This window comes from Mustela nivalis (genome assembly GCF_964662115.1).
Source record: "Mustela nivalis genome assembly, chromosome: 18".
NCBI classification, from domain to species: domain Eukaryota; kingdom Metazoa; phylum Chordata; class Mammalia; order Carnivora; family Mustelidae; genus Mustela; species Mustela nivalis.
The window spans coordinates 1,461,116-1,481,137 of record NC_139037.1 but is presented as its reverse complement, the minus strand read 5'-3'; the positions used below and the strand labels follow the sequence as shown (position 1 = coordinate 1,481,137).

Below are 20,022 nucleotides of genomic sequence, written 5' to 3'. Positions count from 1 at the left end.
CGAAAAGCCGTACAATTCACATCCATGAAGAGATAAACTGTGTGGTCTTGGCAAACAGAAAAATCATTTGTACAGTTCAACACCCTTTCGTGAGTAAGGGAGCTCTTTTAGCAAACGAGGGGCAGAAAGGAACCTCTGTAGTCAGCCGAGAGCTCGGACAAGCACCCTGCCTCGTGGGGCGGCATCAGCCGCTCTGTGCCTGAGGTGAGGTGGAGACAGGCCTGGGGCCGTCTCGGCGTGTCTGCTCTCCTCGAGCCGCAGCCTGGCCAGTGGAGGCTCCGGCTCACGAAGGGGCAGGAGGGCAGAGCGGGATAGGCTTCGCCATCCTTTTGGCCGCGGACAGGTCCCCTGGATCAGTGAGGTGGTGAGGCTCCCTAGTTCCCATAAGGTAAGCACCCAGCATCATGTTTAAATGGCCCAGACGGGTGGGGGAGGGAAGCTGTTCTGATCATTTCTAGAAACGAGGGATGTGGATGTCATCCTTGCTGCCGAGTCACGTAACGAGCAACGAGTAACGAGCAGTGATACTGGTCCTGCCGAGTCACGTAACGAGTAACGAGTACTGGTCCTGGGAGCCCACGGACAGGCACGCAACCAGCGAAGACCTACCGATGGCCCGTGAACATCTGGACAAGTGCTCCTCTCACCGGGCAGATCCACGCCGCCACGAGATGCCGCGGCCGGGAAGTTTTACAGCTCGGTGTGCGGCGTGGGAGCTGCTTGTGTGTGCGGGTGGAGTCCGGGCGTGGCCTCACACCCAAGCCAGCACACACACCCCAGCAGCCCTGGGGGACAGGCCCGGACCAATGGCACACTACCCCGCTGACGCGGGACAGGCCTCTCCTGAGAACACTGCGTGCGTCTTGAATTGGATTCAGAAGCCGGTATTTCAGACCCCGTAAGACACCGTGAGCCTAGACAGATGACGGCTGGCCAGCGTTTCGGTGCTTGCTTGCTGCCGGTCTGAAAGCACCAGGCAGAATGAAGCGTCCACCGGGGAGGGCGGGGTCTCCCAGGGAACGTGCCACCACCCAGCTGGGGGCCTGTCGCCCAGCTCACCAGGCACAGTCGTGGGTGCAGGCAAAAATTCAAGTTTTCCAAGTTCAGGGTTTTGCCAAGGCAAGTGATAGGAAGCAGATGCAGGCAGCAGGACAGGGTGCCCAGGGGAGCCAAGGTAAGGCCGGCTCGCAGAGTCCGGGCTGGGGGAGGTGGTCCCGACGTGGGGTGCACAGGTCCCCCTGTCCCCCGGGCTCAGGATTTAAGTGGGGGGCCAGCGGCACAGGAGCCCATGTGACGCCCTCCCTGGCAGGACGGTGACTTCACAGACCAGGCTGCCTTGCGCCACGGGAACAAAGGAGTGGCTGCCTCCGCAGTGAGGCCAGCGGTCCACGCGTGTGGTGTGGGAAGGAGGAGGACATCGTGCGACCCCACTGATGCTGTTCCGAGACCAGGCAGGACGGCCACTGGTGTTAGCAGCTCCCAGGGGGGGCAGAGGCCCTAGTGACCCCGGAGCCTGGCGTCACAGGTGCGGCGCTGTGTGCTTTTCTCTGTCACCCTCCAAACCCTGAACTTGGAAAACTTGAATTTTTGCTTGCACCCACGACTGTGCCTGGTGAGCTGGGCGACAGGCCCCCGGCTGGGTGGTGGCACGTTCCCTGGGAGACCCCGCCCTCCCCGGTGGACGCTTCATTCTGCCTGGTGCTTTCATCCTTCCTTCCGCTGGTGGGCACCGGCCTGCTGCGTCTCCCAATCTTCACCCCCCTCGGGGTGCTCCCTGACGTCATCTGCGAGGCCGTCTGGAGGGAGGTTCCGCCTGGCCGCCCCCTGACTCTGCCTCCCGCCGTTGCCATGAAGGAACCACCATGCACCCTCGTAAGCCCGGCCCACCCGGCCCCCTCGCATTCCCCGCGCACCGACAGGCCCTGGGAACGTGAACAGGGGTGAGCTCTGGGTGCTCATGGGCTGAGGCAGAGGACACAGGAATGCGTGGGATCTGTGGGCCTCGTGTGGGCGAGGGGGGCAGCTGCCAGCAAGCTGGGGAGGGCAGCCTGGCCTGGGGCCGCGGCCGATTTCCTGCTCTGGTCCCTGGGATGGAGCCAGGCCTTCCTGCGTCTCACCCCCACAGTGGTCAGACGGACGGTGGGTTTTATCTGAGGCCATCAGAGTCCAGCCACAAAGACACTGTGGACGCTCACAGCTTGGCCACCAGTGCCGACTGAGGCCAGGTTACCCGAGGAGGAGGAGGACCTTCAGAGAAGGCCAAGCTTGCCTGCGCAGTGGGGACAGCCCCGTCCTGGTCTTGTGCCACGGCACCCTGGAAGGGGGAGGACGACAAGTCCTGCGTAAGGAGTGGCCTCCGCCTTGTCGGTGGCCCTGGAGAACCGGAGCTCAGGGCGCATTGTCCTTCGGCCAGAGTGCGCGGTGCTGTCTGCTCCCGGGTGGTGGCCCCCGGGGCATGGCTTCCTGCTTAACGTGGCGCGAGAGGCCCAGGCTGGTTGCGGCGGCAGGAGAGGTCAGAGGCCAGGTGCGTATTTCCTGTCCCGAACACCCCATCCCAGCACTGGTCCTGTTGGGGGCCCTGGGTTCTGCTCCCCACTCCCTGCCCTCGCTGGCCCTGCGCTTGGGGACCATCCGCACCTCCTGATTGAGGAGATGTGCATTTGACCTTGAATTCAGGTCCCAACCCCGAGGCTCCATTGTGCTCGTCTCCCACGATCCTTGCGTGGAGCTCCAGTGACCCCGCTCTGTCTCTTCTGCCCGGGGCAAATGGCTTTTCCTGAGCTCCAGACCCAGCGGCTGAAGCACGGGGCGGAGGTCCCAGCCACGTACAGGTCGGAGCAGAGCCAGAAACCCACGGGTGTTTGGGGACCGCGTGGGTGTGGGCTTTGCCCCAAGTTGTCTGTGCTGTTGACGAAGCCGCGGAGCAGAGGGCTCTGCCTGCGTGGCCTCCCGGAAGCCCGTCTGTGGCTCGGGAGCCAGGTCCGTGTTCGTCTCTCCGTGCGCCCGGAGCGGTGGGCCGCTCGGGCCGACCTCAGCATCTCGGCCTCCCGCCGGCTCTGCGCGCCCTTCCAGTGGGAGCCCGCCAGTGGGTCCCTGCTCTCCCAGCCGCCCGGAGTGGTCTGCGCGGTCTGGTCTCCGCGTGCCCGGAGGGCGTGGAGCTTGGTGGCACCGCTGCCGGCTTGGTCCTCCCTGAGCACGCTTTCCCTCCCCCACCCCCTCCACGACGACGCCGGGAACTTCTGAGGCTGGTGCCCACCCCGGGCGGGGCGGGCTTGGCTCAGACACCCCTGCACCCCACATTCTCACTTTCAGAAGGGCCTGTCCCCACGTCCCCAAGGCACATCCATTTGAAGTCACTGGTGAGTGACCCTGGTCTGGATTCCGTTTTCCGGACTGCGCTGGGCAGAGGGTCGAAACGTCCAGCACAAGGAGCTGGAGGGAACTTTCTTCACTGTGTCCTTGGTGGCCACCCCGTGGGCTTGCTTCCGCCAGGACTGTGCTCCCATGGCCGTGCTCCCCTGGTGGCCCTGCTCCTGTGGCTGTAAGCGTCCATGAGGTCGGCCTCTTGAGGTTTCCTAAGTGCATCGGCTGTGGCCGCCGTCAGTGCACGCCCCCACCCTGCCGCTGCTGGTGCTGGTGCTGCGGCGAAGCCCACGGGTCCAGCCGACGGTCAGCGTTTGGGTCTGGAAGGGGCGTGTGTGGCTTGCTGTCTCTTCTAGTGGAATCGCACTGCTGCTTGCCGTCCTGGGTGTGGACACAGGGCCCAGGGAGGTTCTGGCTGCCCCAGGGCCCAGTACCCAGGGACAGACGGTGACCCCGCCGGCACTGAGCCACCAGGCAGAGCGGGAGCCATGAGCACTCATCACCGTGGCCGGTCTAGGGTCCTGGACATGGTGGCCGCTCCTCTTGAAGAGGCCCCACAACTGGGTTTGCCCGTCACCTCGTCTGCAGCTCCCAGATTTCTTGGACCCAGCGGAAAGGGCTCTCGTCGCAGGCCCAGAATGTGGGCGGTGGCTCTGATTTTCAGCTCGTTTCCTGTGCCCTGTCCCGTGAACCCTCGCAGTTACCACACGTCCCTAAGAAGCCATCCCAAGGTCTGCGCACAGCCTGGGCTGAGCTGAAACCCCCAGAGCTGGGGGTGTTTCCTCGTGGGGGACAGACACCGGCCTCTCTCCTGGGCAGGAGCCTGCTGCCCTCTGGGCCCTGCCGTCACGCGAAGGGGACCCAGGGCACCCCCTGCAGACCCCTGCCCACAGGCCGGATCTGGTTCAGACGTCCCTCCAGGTCACTCTGTTCGACCACGTCCCGCCTAGTTCTCCTCAGGACAGCCCGGCTGTCAGGACGAGGGAGCTGTGGGCCCTGGGCCCTCACCCCGGCTGCCGGCTCTGTTCCCTGCAGGGACCTCCGGGTGTGACCATGCAGGAGGCCCTGGCCGGTGGCCAGGCCGAGTGGGTGTGGGGCAGGCCTCCCCATGGGTCCCAGGCCCAGGCATACCTCAGTGAGGACCTCATGCTGGCTGGCGGGCCTGGAGCCAGACCCGGCTTATCACGGCGAAGCAGCTCCCTCCTCCGCTGCGTCTCTGACCGCCGGCTTCTCGAGAATGATCTCAGGGCCGAGGGTGTTGCTGACTCGGGCCCATGGCTGCAGACGACAGGGACAGCCTGCGGGTGCCCTTCGTGGCCGCCAGCCCCAGACCTCGCAGAAGGATCTCGTGTGTCCTTGGCAGAATTTGCTTCACTCTCGTGCTTCTCTCTCTAGCCAGGACCGAGTGCTCCTGTGCCGGCCTCAGCCCTCCCTCCTCCCGCTCAGTGGTGAGACCAGGGGCGTCGGGTCACCAGTAAGCTGGGAGTACCAGGGCCTGGCAGCTCAAGTGGGTACAGAGGTGGGTCAGAGAGGACCCCGTGGTTCTCAGCCCGTGGAAATTCTGACCCCGCGGGACGTTGGGCAACATCTGAAGATGTTGGTTGTTAGAACCGGGGAAGGGGTGCTCTGGGCTTCTAGTGGGTGGAGGCAGGACCCAGGACCCGGCGTGAGGAGCGAGGCGAAGGCAGTGGGAGAAGATCCTTCTAGTGAGGCCGGGGGTCTCAGAGCGGCCGCCTTCCCATCTGCACGGCATCCGTCCCTCCTCTTGGCCAGGACTGGGCGCGGGCAGTGGGAGAAGGGATGCCCTGGCCCAAGGGGTCTCCCACCCCGATGTCTGCAGCGGTGGCCACTGGAAGACTGGGTCTGCATGCACTTCCCATGGAGGCTCAGGGTGCCAGGGGCATGCCTGTCCCTCGGGGCCTCGCTTGAGCCCATGCCCTGGGCTCCTCCTTACCAACCACCCCTCCAGGCCGAGGCCCCGGGCAGCAGAGTACATGGTGGACAGTGGGGGTTCCGCTTGGATCAGGAGAAGCTGAGGGGCAGTCCGGCAAGAGCTGCAGAGGTGGACAGGTCTGTCCCTCACGCAGGGGTTGACGCTGGTCAGGGAGACAGAGGAAGCCATGTGGGCCTGACACGGACGACACAGCAGGGCCGCACCAAGGCGAGGGGGTGCCCACAGCGCCAGATAGGGCTGCGGCGTCGGACTGGCCCTGCCCCGCCCTGCCCAGCACCTGGGTGTGTGGGCTCAGCTCCTGCAGACTCAAACCTTGTGCTATCTGAGTGCAAAGCAACACCCTGATAGTCCGTGGGAGCCCCGTCCCCGCTGGGCCAGAGAGCAGACAGGGTCTGTCCGTTTGTGCTCTGCCTCGGGCTGTCTGTCCCACTCCGCCCACTTTAGTCCAAGCAAGTTCCTCGTCTCCTCTTGGCGTCGGCGCTCGTCTGTCCTGTGCGATGTCTGGTGTCTCCCAGGGATGAGACTCCCGTGGGGCAGGGCAGCAGGAACTGGGGCCGGGCCTCTGAGCTGGCCGCTGGGGGGGGTGCGGACTTTGGTTCGTCCCATTCCTGCTCCTGGGAGTAGGTGACGGTTCAGGGTGGTGTTTGCCAGGTCCCCTCTGCAGCAAATTACTCTTTTTTTTCTCTATCATAAGAAGGATTTTGTGGAAAAATACTTTACAACTCTGTGAACACTTCACACTTCCTCACAGTTCCATTCTTTACCTGTCTTTCTGAGTTTGGACTCGGGAACTAGTTTTTTTTTTTTTTTTTTTTTTTAAACAGTGTGACCTGTCATGCTCAGCGAGCCCCATGAACTGGCTCCCGAGAGTTTTGACAGCCCCTGGGCTCCTGGTGGGCTTCCTTGCCACCGGTGTGTCGGAACCTTCCAGAAGCACCTGATGCTTCCTGGCTGGACGGAAATCTTCCGTCTCTGCAGGGGTCCTGCTCACTGTTCGTGGAAGATGGTGTTTAGAATAACCAAGATCTGGAGGCTAGGGGTGTCCCTGCTCCCAGGGGGTGTGTGTGCGTGCGTGTGTGTGTGTGTGTGCACGCGTGCGTCCGCACAGACACACCCTCTTGCTCACACGCCCGTACGTACGTTATCTGCTGCTGAGTTTCCCTGGCGCGAGTTCCCCTTCCCCTTGTCGAGGGGGCTACCCTCTCTTGGTCCCGGCTAGGATTCCGTAGCCCTTTGGGAGTCTGGGCTGATGGCAGAACTGATCGGGGAGGCTCTCTGACCAGGTCTCTGGAAGGATGCTAGGAGTCATTGTGGTAACGAGCGAAAGGCTGAAAAGCCCTCTCTGTGGCCAGGATGCGTCCATGAACCCCAACGTGGGCGTCTGCTGCAGACTTCTAGACCCCTGGCTGGAGGTCAGGGGCCAAGGGGAACGGCAGGGGCTCTCCAGGCCCACGTGCGTGGAGATGAGAGGAGCGAGTGTTCTTAATAGACCAGCTGGGATCTGGCTCCGGGGCCGTGGCGCAGAGGAAACAGCGCTCCAGACTGCGTCCGGGGCTGGCTGGGACTTCCGGCTTTCTGGACTTGTGAGGAGTCCCCAGCTCTCCACTACACAAGACGGCACCATCCCATTCCCTTGCTCCTGGGCCAGCAGGCTTTCTGCTCGTTGGACTTGCCGTGGAGCAAGGGAAGAGGCAGGCAGGGAATCCCGTCCTGTCTGAACAGGCGGCCATCCAGGGCTTGCGTGCCCGCTCTCCCTCTGCCGCTGGAGGGGCGCCCTGTCTCCTGCACCCGGACGTGGTTTGTCAGAAGGGAAGCCTGCCCACCTGCGGCCCATTTCCTTTGTCAGGGCGCTGCCCCCCGACCCCAGCCAGGCCAAGCCCGCCCCTGCCTCCCGGAGGTGTGGCCACAGTTTGGGTATCTGACTGCTGGTGCCCTGGCCTGGAACTGGAGAACATGGTGGGGGCACGTTGGGCAGTGAAGCAGGGGGCTTGGGGTTCAGGAAGGGGCTTCTCCCTGTGGTGCTGAGGCCGTCAGCTGCCATTCGTTCCAGGCTCCCTGCACAGGCGGTTCAGCCTCACGTGTCCAGACATCTCTTCCCATCGCAGCCCTTCCTCAGCCCGAACTCCGTGGTTCCTCGTGCCTCCTGGGCTAATAGCTTCTGCCGCATTGACTGGCATTTCCTTTTGTGGCCTGAAAATACCCTCTCAAGGGCCCAGAGGACCCCGTGTCCTCTGGCGGGGGTGGTGGACTGAAATCCAGTGAAACGCGCAGTGTGTGAGTTCGATCACCGGCAAAGCTGTCTTCTCCACAGCAGTGCGGGCTTGAACTCACAGCCCTGAGATCCAGATCTGAGCTCGGCTCAAGAGTCCGACGCCCAACCGACTGAGACACCCGGGTGTCCCGAGCTGTGGGTTTTTTTTAAAGGGGCCTCGTCATGTCTGATCACCATTAAAAGTTAATGACAACTGTGTCACCCCGGGGCACTTCGCTGCTCTTTCTCTTGCTGCTTCGGTCTTCAGGTGCGTGAGTGGAGGTGGCGGTCGGCGCCGTCCGTCGCCTCAGCTGATGAGGAGGTGTGCGACGGTCCCTGCCTCGGGCAGGGCAGTGAGCTCATCTCTGCTGACCTCGGATGCTGTCCCGCGGCTCACCAGCCTGGTCTAACCTGGTCACTTTCAGGTCCCTCGGTCTGACCCTTGACCTTCTCGATGCTCTTTTCTGCACCTCTTTCCTGTGGGCCTCTCTTTAGGTCGGTGCTGCGGTGGGCAGCCTCTCCGATGACCTCATTGACCCATGCATCTTGGTTTTGTCACCTTCCCACCTTGCATCAGGTGCAGTTCAAGTGGCCAGTGGAATATGGTGGTGCTGGCGGCGCTGACTGCTGAGGCTGAGCAAGCTTCGTGTTGGTCCCTTGGGTCGTGCGCCGTGAAGGACGCCCGTCACCGCCGGGACGCTCGGGCAGCCCCGTGGAGAGGCCGCTTGGAGAGGCGCTGAGCTCCGCGGCCGAGAGCCCCCCGATCCTGCTGGCCTGGCCGTACCTCCAGACGAGACTGCAGAGCTGGCCGACGCGAGCCCACGGCCGCACACGCGGTCGCAAGCGAGGCTGCCCCCCATCAAGCCCTTTCCGGAGAAAAGGGGTCCGGGTCCCACTTACAGTTGAGCAGCGCTGTCGCCTGCCTCAATATGGAAAATAAACCTACACTACTGGGCTGAGTGACGGAGCGAGATTTGTGGGGGGAGCTCGGAGGGCGGCTTCTCCCAGTGGCTCGTGAGGGGAGGCCTGGGGGGCAGAGGAGCTCCCACAGAGGGATGTTAGAGACCAGGGAGACACACTTCCGTGTCCGAAAACATCTTTCTCATTCGCGGGGGCAGTGGGAGGGACGTGGACGCTTTGGGGAATCAGGATACGTGGCGGGGCCGGTCTCCAGGTGCTGTCGGTGCTGGTGCTGTGCCTGCCCCTCGCACCCCGAAGCTGGCTGGGCCTGCACGCACGGTGTCATGCGGCGGCCGCGACGGTGTGCGGCTCCTCCTCCGTGGGAGATTCCAGAAGCCCGGCAGCTCGTCCCTGCTCCGACTGTCGCGGAAGCCAGCGCCGTGCTGTGGGGACTCTCGGGCAGGCACGTGAGGAGGAACTGAGGTCCCCAGCCAAAGCCAACCAGCCTGCCAGCCGGCGAGGGCCCCAGCCCGGCCTTCGGGTGAGACCACCGGGCATAGCCCCAGAGGAAACCGCCAACAGAAGGCGCGAGCGATCCTGAGTGCTGTTTCCTGTTCTAAGCCGGGAGCCGCTGGGTGACTCGTCGCGCAGCCGGGGATCACTGACGCCAGCCCTCCCGTGCAGACCGCAGATGAGGGACGCGCATAGCTGGGCACCAGGAACACACAGGAGCACCCCGTCCTCCCGAAGACACGTCTTAAGATCCCGGAGTGACTGCTCGCTGCGCAGCCTCCGCTACCTGCCCCGAGGTTTCCGCTTCATCTGGTTCTGGAGCCGCCCTCCCGCACCCGCAGCGCCGTGAGGAGGGCAGTCCGACGCCCCCGGCCTCCTTCACCTGACGGCAGCCTATCCAGCGAGTTCAGCCCGCGGGAGGCGGGTGTTCGCTCCTCTCCCCCAACCCGTGTTTGCCCCACGAAAGAAGATGCCTCGTCCGAAATGCCGAATCGGGGTTTTGGGGGGTCAGCCAGATGCGCTCACGCTCGGCCGAGCGTCGGGACGGCTGCGGAGCTGGAAGCCTGGGGTGCTGCGGCTCCCGGGACTGTGACTAGGGCGTCCGGAACACACCAGGCCCCGGGGCTCCGAGCCCTGCCCGCCGGTGAAACGACCGGTTCAGACCCGCCGGGTTCCTGCTAATAAGCCCTCTTGGTCTCGTATACACCCCAGACCTCTCGGTTAGCGTGTGAAACCTCAGTCCTGGGGATCGTTGTTCAGGAAGCGGCCGTCGGGCCCGAGAGGTTTACGGGTAATCGCATTTGCTGCGGGAAAATCCGTCACGGCGGCCTCGGCGGGCCGCGTGCCCAGGTGGGCTTCCGAGCTGGAGCTGGCCGCAGAGCCTGCGGTCGACCGGCGACGGGAGGCACCCACGCGGGGGTGGTCGGCTGGGGGGCTCCTCAGATGGCACCTCCGGGAGCGCCTAGACAGGCCGGGCCAGAGCCAGCAGGACGCATTTCCCACCCGAGACCCGCCTTCAAGGATTGGGCTCCCCCCCGGCCACCGGAAACAGCCCGCGCTGGCCCACGTCCGCAGGCACATTTCGTCTTCCTCGAGGAAACTCTGCTTTCCTCTCGCCGTCCTGCAGCGGAGAGGGGGCGGCCCAGCCGCTGCTTGGAGGGTGAGCTCCTGCACCCGGACGTCCGCCCCGGCCGCCAGGCCCCTTCCCAGCAGCCCCTGTGTTATCGAACAGCGGGCTGGGGGGACGGCCCGGGGCGTGGGGCCCTGACCCCCGCTCCCAGACCCGGCCGGGCTCCTCCCCCTCCTGTCCCGGCTGCCCCCAGAAGGAGCCACCTGCTGGGACTCTGGCCCCAAACCCTTGGAGGCAGTTCCTGCCTGGGCTCTGTGCCCCTCGTGCCCCACTGATGGGCGTGCTGGATTTGCCTGCCGGCTGCCGCTGACGGGGATGCCGAGGTGGCTGTGACGGGGACTGGAGGTCCTTGTACCGAGGGGCGACACCCAGACAAGGCCCGGAGGGAAGCTCCAGTGAAGGGGCTTCTTCCCTGCGGACCCCATGGGCAGGGACTTCTCACTTCTTAGGACGGCTCCGGCCTCAGGCGTGGGATGGGTTCAAGCCCCAGCTGCGTGACTTGGGCAAGGTGCTTAGCCCTCTGAGTCTCACTGTTCCCATCTGGGAGATGGGCACAGCGGCACCAGCACCCCCGGGTCTGCCCCAGGCTGGCGGCACGGGGCACCCGGCCACTCTGGGAGGCGGGAGGTGGCTGGTGGCCAGACCGGGAGAGAAGCAGAAGCAGAAAGGAAGCATCGAGACCTGCGGAGGAGGACCTGGGGTAGAGAGGAGCCCGCAGTTGGGACAGGCTCTCTTGCTTGCAGACGTCTGTCTCCCGTTTGTAAGGGCTCCACGCTCGTTGTAGGAAACCGCAAACATACGGAAAAGCAGGAGGCAGGAGGTGGAGACCGCCTCGAACTCTCCTGCTCGGACACACCCAACTCGGACTGGTGGGGTGTCTCCGTTTTGGGGTCTTCCTGTGCATTCTCCACGCCTCAGACATCAGGGGACCTGACGTGGTGGCCCTACTCCTGGGTCTCCTACTGCCTGTTCCGGACAGAATTACTTCCGTCTAAGTTCGGGTTTGGAGGGAAACCCCACAAAGGGGACGGGCCTTGAGCCGTCACCCTGGAGCCACTGGAGAACCCCTGTCCTGACCTTTCCCAGGTTACCGCCACCCCCCGAACCTGGGAGTGTTGAACTGCCAGTGAGCGTCCTTGGAACATGCTTTCCAGATCCTGGCTCCCGGGAGAAGAGGCGGCGCCGCAGGGTGACTTCAGAAGTTAGCGGCATTTTCAAGGCTGCAGACCTGCTTGTGCAAGCCCCCAGCCGCGGGACCAGGCACTGGGGGCGACGTCGGCCTGGGTTTCTGGTGATGGTGCCCCAAGGACGCGGCACCAGCTCGCACTCATGTAACCCTGAGCCTTGTCCCCACCGGAGTGGTGCACTCAGGATCCGAACTTGGCTGAGCTCAGGTTAAGCAACTTGCTTTGACCGGCCCAGGCAGGACGTGGTCAAGTCAGGGTCTGACCCCTACACGCTGCTGCCTCCCGGGGCCACGTGGTATGGATGCTGGGGAGCCACGGGCTGCAACTCTAGGGTGTCCGCTGAGTTCTGGAATCAGAAACCAGAAGCAAGCTTGGGGACGGTCTTTTCAGTCTCCCCACCCAGTGGCTCCTGAGGTTCCTTCCTGAGGGCTTCGTAGCCTGGAAGGACACCAGAGACCCCAGGGACGCTTCCGAGTGTCGCGTGGCAGCCTTGCTTGGTCCCTGGCTGGACGGAAATACGGATGTGAGCCCATGTGTGGACATGCGTGTCATGCGTGTTGTGTGTGAGCACGCGTGTGCGAGTGTGCCTGGGGCCCCTCGGGGGCTGGGGGTCCTCTGCAGGGCTACTGTCCCCGAGAGGGGCCCCTCCTGCCCTTCGTCACGTCCACTGTGGGATCCCCATCCGGCACACAGCAGCTCGCAGCTACCTAAGAAAGGGGTCGATTATGGCCGGGTCAAGTTCTCATACTCAGTTTCCCTGCTAGCTCACGAGAGCCAAGGGTGCCTCGGTAAGCGGACAGATGAGGCGGGTCTGGGGCCGCGGGGTGTGTGGGCTCAGAGCAGAGGCAGGCTTTCACGTTTGGTGACCTTGCCGCCACCGGGCATGTCAATAGCTTCCCCCAAGTTTGGTGGTCAGGGGGTGCTCCTTACCTGCCGCAGACGTGGACTCGGGGCTCACAAAGGAACACAACGGCCGAGTGTCCACAGAGAACTCGGAGAGGCTGGAATGCATCCCGTCACACGCCTCCCCCAGCGCCCACCACCCTCCCCGAGCCTGGGGGTGAGTCTGAGCTGCTCAAGTCTGCCGAGGTGGCTGCAGAAAGGACCCCAACACCTGTGGGCTGGCAGGGGAGGTCTCCCGACCCCCACAGCAGGTGCCCCCCTCCGTGGCCTGAGGACGCAGCCCCGAGGGTTAAGAAAGCCGGCAGAGCCGCACGGACGACCGTCTTCCGGCATCTTCCCCACGGGCTCGCGTTGAGGGAGGAGAAGGCAGGAGCAGAGTCTGCTGGAGACCGGGAGCCGGTCCTTCGCCCCCGCGGGCAGCCCGTCCACCTCCCCGAATGGGCAAGACTGGCTTTCTTCGGATCCCTCCTAACCAGGCGACAGCAGGGTTAAGTGCGTGAACTGGGAGCAGGCTTCGTGGGACTTGAAACTCCGCAGCTGAGAGCCGAGCAGCCGGAGGACAGGCAGAGGCGGCCGCCCGGCGGGGCTGCAGGCACCTGGCCCGGGGCCGTCCCGGAGCGCTCGGAAAGCGGCCCGGACGCGCCGCACATGCCAGGACGTGCTGCAGACCGGCCACCGCTGCCCCCGGGGTAAGTGCTAAGAGCAGGCTCCCGCGACCACGCTGGCCCTGGCGGCCCGGGAGGGAGGTTGGAAATGTGCTTTCCTGGGGCGTTTGGAAGGGACGCTACTCGGGCAGGCTGCGTCGTTACCGTTGCTGTGAGCACATGGGACCTGCTGCCAAACTGCGGGAACCGATGCCATCTGGGGACGTCTCTAAGGCCGAGGGGGGCCTTCCGCTTACCCCGCAGAAATTCCACGTCTGGACCAGATGTGAGCTCGGAGGCGGATCCGTGTGCTGGGCACAGAGACCCGTCGGCAGCCCGTGATCGGCCGCCATCGGGCCGCCCCTTCCTGCAGGCTTTCTCTGGGTGTCTGTGTGGGTTCCTTCCCGGGCTCCGTCCCCGGGGACAGCCTTGTCTCTCCAGGCGCCTGCTTCGCATGGGCCGTGAGCGAGTCTGACGAGTGTGCTTCTTGCTCAATGTGCATCTCGTTACGGCCTTTCTGACTCAGCGAGCAGGCAGGGCCGGTCCCCCGAGCACGCAGGAGCAGACCCGGATGCATGGTTCGCAGGGCACGCCGTCCATCCCCGGCACGACCTCAGGGTGTTGCGCGCTGCGAGAGCGGGGTCCCCAGCAGGCCTGTGCTCCCTGACGTGTCTGGTTCCCATTAGCAGTCGGGCTGCCGGCGAGAGTGACGGTCACAGTTTCCACATCCACTTCCTGAAACTCCCCAGGAAGGGTCCCCCATCCCATGCAGACTCGGCCCACAGCCCCGGTGTGGGGTTTGCTGGAGGTTCTCCCGGGCTGGGTCCTCAGGAAGGATGGCAGCCTGCAGGGAGCCGGGTGACAGACAGGAGGGGAAGTGGGTGAGGTCTCAAAGTTCCAGTCCCCCGGGCCTCGTTGCGCTTCGAGCCAAAGTCCGGCGCCGTGAGATCTCGGCGAGCCGGCGCCCTGTCTCGGTGATTCCTCGTGCCCCCCGTGTCCCGCGTGGTGCTGGGCGTGGGGCGGAGGTGGTTTGGGGCTGTCGAGAACCCTGGCAGGACTCCCACCCCAGTGCAGACGGTGTGAGGACATGGGGCTCCCTGCCCACCCCGCGGCCTCCGGCGGTCGGTGCCTGCTGGTGGTCAGTGTCTGGATTCAGAATTCTCCCCCTGCTGATGGTCACAGCTGTCTTCCCAGGACTGGACTCCACGGACCGAGGCCTCCCAGCCCGGGAGCTCGGCCCAGGCGGAGTGGTCAGAACAAGGTAGCCTACTGGCCGCCAGACACCCGGGCCGCCTGCGCCTAACACGGGAGCTGCCGCCACCCGAGCGTGTCTGTTTCCATGTCATCCGCTGGGACCTTGTCCCCTCGGCTTTGTGCCGTGGCACACGCCTCGTGACTGTGACCAACAGGATGGCTCCGGTGAAGGCACCTGGTCCTGGTCTGGGTGTTTCTTGAGATGGAGCCCTAATGTGCAGGGGTCCTTAGTGCGAGGTGCCCCCCAGGCAGGACTGGCTCTCCGCGGGCCGGCTCCCACATTTTCGGCGGCTCTCACCTCCCCACTGCATGACCCCACAGCCCCAGGTGCCCAGGGCCTCTGGGCGTGGACGTGCTGTCGCCGTGGTGGACAGCTGTGGCCCCCCTCCCAGAGGAGCCCTTCCGGCAGCCCAGGGTTTTCCCTTCGGATCCACCTCGGGGCGGCTGTGGGTGCTCACCCACGGGAGGAGTGAGGGGCTCTGGCTACTACACAATGTGGGGCCATCATGGGTGGGGGGGGGCTCTGGCCCTTTCTCGCGCAGCGAACTTGCTCTCACCGCATGGGGCGAGGGGCCGGACCAGGCTTCGGGAGCGCTTAGGGGTCACCAAGCCCTGCACCCTTGCTCCCAGGTCTGGGCGTCGCCAGGCCAGCTCCCAGAGGAGTGGCTTCCTGTGTCTCCCGCCTGCCGGTGGCCGCGGGGGCGGTTTCCGTCCTCGCAGGAGCCCCCCCAAGCCCAACGCGGACAGGTGTCCCAACTGCCTTTTATGGTCACAGAGACTGGGCCTCGGGGTGGTTAAGTACTAGCCAAGGTCACAGGCCCGGGAACCCTGAGCCCCGCAGCAACCTGGCTGTCCTGTCACGAGGCCATTAGCCACCTGGAAGTCCCTGGCAGGGCCACAAAGACACGCGGTCCGCTCCCCGCGGGCGCACAGCGCTGTGGTCTGCCGCACGCCCGTGGGGCCCTCCCTGCTGTGGGCTTTGGGACACCAGCACCGAGTGCACACCCGAGCCCCGACGCAGCCCCCTCCCCAGCCAAGCCGCCCGCACCCGCTCGTCTCTGGGTTTGCCCGTGCTGGGCCTTTCCCGTGACCGCGCCGTGTTTGTGCGCCGTGGCGGTGGCCTCCCTCCCTTGCGTGCCCCAGCCCACCCCCGAGGTAGCACCTCCTTCCCCACCAGATCCCGGCCCTGCCTGCCCAGCCTCACGGCCTCTGGGAGAGTCACTAGCGATCGCCGCGTGGCTGTCTGCATCTCACCACCGCCCGGCACCCATGGTGGCTGCGGGTCCGGCGGGCTCTGGCCTCGTGTGCTGTCGGCGGCCTGAGCTGCTTCTCATACCAGCGCACGCGCTCCTGGCGGCTCTCCTCCCCGAGGGGACACCCCACAGATCCTCACAGCAGTCTGACATCCGTCCCACACGCCGCATCCCCAGGGGCCAGGGAGGGGGTATGCTTTCAGAATAGCATGGGTGGCAGCGACTCAGGCAGGACTGGCGTCCCTCCAGGTGGCCCGAGTCCCTGCAGGTGGACCAAGTCCCTAGGGCCTCAAGTTCTGCACCGGGAAGACCCCGAAGCCGGCCCCGGTTTCCGTGACGGTGAGCGCCGGCACCCTCACGGCGGGGTACACGGAGCCGGGACGTGGCCCATGTGGTGGTGGCCAGTGTGCGTTTGCTTCACAGTGGGGAGGCCACAGGATCCCAGACACGAGGCCCGGGGCACATGCGGCAGGCAGGTCCTCACACGCACGTGTGTGCGCGTGGACAGGAGCACAGGGCCCCGGGCCAGCAAGCGCGGACCAGGCCACGTTTCAGGGGGGCGGAGTGTGGGCGCAGGCCCCGCAGGCTGGTCCTCGGGAGTCTGTGCGGACGTCACCTCCCCGGTCAGCCCCTCTGAGTAATCGAGGATTTAAACCCAGAGTCGGTCTGGCCACATCTGGCAGGGTCCGGGCCAGCACAAGATGTTTTCTTCTCAGCCGGCGCGTCTCCGCAGAGGGAGACAGTGTGGAGGGCCGCCAGCGTCCCAGCGCGCACCCCCGCACCTCAGAAGTCAGTGCGCTGCCGAACCCCGCTCCCCGACTTCCTGATGCGCAGCCCTTGGCCGGGCCCTGCAGGAACGCCCTCTCTCAGGCCGTCCAGGGCCGTGAACTCGCGCAGAGGAAGAACCCCGTGTACTCTGTCCGGGGAGCCGGTATGTGGCCTCCTGCCACCAGAGTTCCGGAACGTTCCCTCCTCACCTTCCTCATCTCTCTGCTCCCACGGACGCCTTTCCCTTTGAGAGGGCCGCGTTCCCACAGCCAGAGACGGGGGCGTGCGTCTGTGTCTCCACAGCGGGGCCGCGCAGAAGCCCCTCTTCACGGGGGTCCTGAAACATCAGCCTCTGCTGTCCGCGGCCTCCATTGGGGCCCACGGCTCCCCTCTGCCCACGGCTCCTCCCGGGCCTATGAGGCTGGGGTGCGGGTGGCCGTGGGCCCCATAAGAGTGAGCTTGCCTGGGTCCCCATCCCCGCTGCCCACAGTGGGCAGGTTTATGACTTTGTTTAAGATGTGGCGACTGAAAATGGCCTCATCCTAATCCCTAGACGCCGTGGCCGGTGACCTCAGTGGCCGAGGACTTCACAGGTGTTAGGATAAGGATATCGTCAGGGGGTTCTCGGTGTCATTGGTTACCCTGCGCAGTGTCACCGGATCCTTGCGGGGCGGGGCACTTGCACAGACAGAGCCCACGTGACCAGAGGCAGAGGTTGGAGCGCTGTGGCCACACTTGGAGAACTGCCCCGCCCCCGTTCCCGCTTCGGCTGAACTGGCCCCTCCCCCAGCCCCCCGGGTCCCATCCACTGGTTTGGGACCGGCTGGCTTGGGGCTGTCACTGGGTGTCCCCACCCGGTTGTGAGGCAGGCGGCTCTCAGGGCCTGCCGGAAGAGCCACGGGCCACGTCCCCGAGTGCCCACAGCGAGGGCCTGCCGGGCTCTGGCTTCGGGCCCCGCGTGCTGCTCGTGCGCCACCGCTCCGCTCCAGCGGGCTCCAGCCCGAGAACAAGTCCGAGCACGTGAGCCACGGCTCTCGGTGGGGTCGGGGGGCGGCTCTGCGTCCAGCCCACCCCCCGGGGTCAACAGCCACACCCTCCTGCCACCAGGCCAGCCACGGGCCCCCTGAGGGGGGCCCTTAAAATCCGCTCCTGGGGAAGGAGCTTCTCCAGAAGAGGCAGAGCTTCTCCGGCGTGGGGAGGAGGGAAGCGGCCACGAGGATTTGATGCCGATGGACTTCGAGCGGGGGCTGGGCGGGTCAGCGATCCCGACTGAACTCCCCCCGCATGTGTCGCTCACCCGCGGCCCAGGTGAGCCGTGAAAGCCAAGCTCTGGCGGGCGCCAGCCCCTGAGGACGTGGCCAGGTGTGACGAAGATGGGGGGCACGTGTCTGAGGGGCCCAGGGCAGCCCCCAGGCCTGGCGGGATGGCAGGGGCGCAGCGAGCATCTGGGCTGCCCGCGGGCTTCGCAGGGTGCGCGGCCTCGCCAGCCTCCTGGGCCGGCCCCCTTCCGAGGCCGTTTTGTCTGTAAAGCACTACGCTCAGGAGCGGGCGCTCGGGTGAGGGTTTCCCGGCGCCGTTGTTACCCTGCTGTTGGCGTCACCCCGGTCTCGGGCCTGCCGCTGCCGGGCGCGGGTGTGGGGGCAGGGGCTGCGGGACACGTGGGCGTGAGCTGTGGCTTTGGAAAGTCTCCGAGCAGTCCCCTGCGCGACGTGTCCAGCTCCTCGAGAACGCAGTGAGCGCTGCCCGCGAGGCGAGAGCCTCCACTGTGAGAGTCCCAACGGTGGGGTGGGGACACAGCCCTGGTGCTGGGACTGTGCCAGACAGGCCTTCCAAGCCCGCGCCGTGGGGCCACGCTGACCCCCCCCAGTTCTCTGGGGTGACACAACGGAAATGCCCCCCCCGCCGCCCAAAGCCACTCCACTGGTCCGGGCAGACCCCTCCCGCCCCATCCATGACGGGACGGCCGTGTGGCTGGGGCTGGTGGTGAGCTGGCGTCCGTGATCTCCGCGGGAGTGCACCCGCCCGGAGCCAGCAGGAGTCCCGTCCTGTGCTGGTGCCGGGATTTCTGGGGCTGGAGCCTGTGTGGGCTTCTCATGAGGATCTTAGGACATCGACGCGACCCTCCTAACTGGCAAGACTGCATCTCCCAAACAGAAAAGCTTACGCCCAGCTCACCAACCTCAACCTGCCCCGGGGCTGCCGACGTTCGCCCAACGCTGCTGGGTTTGGAGAGCTTTGCCCACGCTGCCTGACCTTCCAGGCACCTGTACCCACTCTGCAGGTGAGGAAGCGGAGCCCGGGAGGCGTGAGGTCCTGGGGTCAGTGCAGGACGAGTACCCCCTGGAGACCCAGATGGTCGTCTCTGAAACCTCCAAGCGTGTTTTGTGTCCTCCTGCTGCAGCCGGGGACGGTGAGGGGAAGCACAGCAGACGTGGCCGCTGCGTTTCTTCCCGGCTGCCGGCATGATGTTATACCGTGCTGTAGTTTCCCGCGTATGTGTAACGCATGTCATTTCCATAGTCAGAAGAAACGGATGAAGTCCTTGAAGAGCACAAGCAAAATGCACGAAGCCTGTAAGTCCTGACGGACGGAGCAGGTCCCTTCCCGAGAGTGGCTAGCCTCTGAACCACGGCCGGCCCCACGTCTGGCCATCTTGCAGGCCTTCCACGTCTCCCGCCCTCACTGAAACCCTGACTTGTCTGGAATGGAATGGGTTTGGTCACAGTTACTTCTGTGGCTCCCTTGCAGGAGAGGGTGTGTCCCTGCGATGACCGTTGACTGTACTGGGTGGGGCTCCCTGACAGACTCAGCCTGCAAGCTCCGTTCGCCTTTTGTCCTTACCCCCTTCATCCTGTTTGGAAGGCAGATGTGATGCCCGGAGGAGCAGCAGCCATCTTGTGGCATGAGGACAAAAGCCAGACTCTAAGGTTGATGGGAAGGAAAGAGAGGAGCTGTGTCCCTGAGGGTCCCAGGCCCCCTACTCTCCCTGGATCCCCCACCTCTGGGTGTCTGCCGGATGCTGGCATCTCTTCCTGAGCCCCCCTCTCGCTGGGTGTAGTCACCCAGCTACACTGGGTGTAGCCCCGTGGGGCCAGCCACCAGCATGGTGGGAGATCCCTTCGGGTTTTCTGGTTGTGCTGGGGGAAGGGGCCAGCTTGAGGAGGGGTGGGACATGGGTCGGAAGGGGCACCACCCAGGAGGCCGCTTACTAAGTGGAAAACGCTGGTGGCCAAGGAAATCAAGCTGACATCTGCCCAGAGCGATGGGAAGCGTTGGAGTCGCTCTGCCCCGGGACTTGAAGAAATGCCTTCGTGAACACGCTTCATTTCAGATCCTTGTTTTTGAAAAGGAGAAAATAAAATACAGCAAGGATTTCTGGACATAGAGCCTGTATATCAAGTGGAAGAACCTAGAATCCTAGAGCAATTTTGAAAAAGTCGCCTGAATTGGGAAGGATCCCCATGCCTGATCCAGACCGGTCCCCCAGCGACCTACAGGACAGCGTGTGGTGTCACCGGGGGGACAGACGCACAGAGGTGTGGGACAGAGTCCGCCGCCCAGGGGTAGACCCACACAGACACACCCATCGGGTTCTTAGCAAAGGCCCAGAGCCGTTCCAGGGAGGGAGCACAGCGCTTTCTACAGCGGCGCGTCCCGAAACAGAAAGTGAGCCTCCAGCTGGCCTGACCCCTCATCCAGAAGTTAACACAGACTGCGTCAGGGATTAAATATAAAATGAAAAACTGTAGAACTCAGGAAGAGAATCGTAGGAAAATGCAGAATCGGGGACCGAGAGAAGCCTTAGGGTTGACACCCCAGCAGCGCTGCCCACGTGGCCCACACGTGAGCTGCACGTGGCCCGGAAGCAGACTCTCCACAGGAAGGACCCTCCCGCGGAGGTCT

The 20,022-nt window shown here is 64.7% G+C and overlaps 1 protein-coding gene across 5 annotated transcripts in view; it reads left to right on the top strand.

Annotated features, from left to right (window-relative positions):
- The window catches only part of BANP (BTG3 associated nuclear protein), a 118,474-nt gene extending 109,947 nt beyond the window's left edge, over nucleotides 1-8,527 (top strand). For all 5 annotated transcript variants that reach the window (XM_082711517.1, XM_082711524.1, XM_082711526.1 and 2 more), the window contains one exon: nucleotides 8,146-8,527. In XM_082711517.1, coding sequence (XP_082567643.1) covers nucleotides 8,146-8,199 — 54 coding nt within the window. In that variant the 3' untranslated portion in view covers nucleotides 8,200-8,527. The remainder of the gene's footprint in view (nucleotides 1-8,145) is intronic.
- Nucleotides 8,528-20,022: the final 11,495 nt, after the last annotated feature.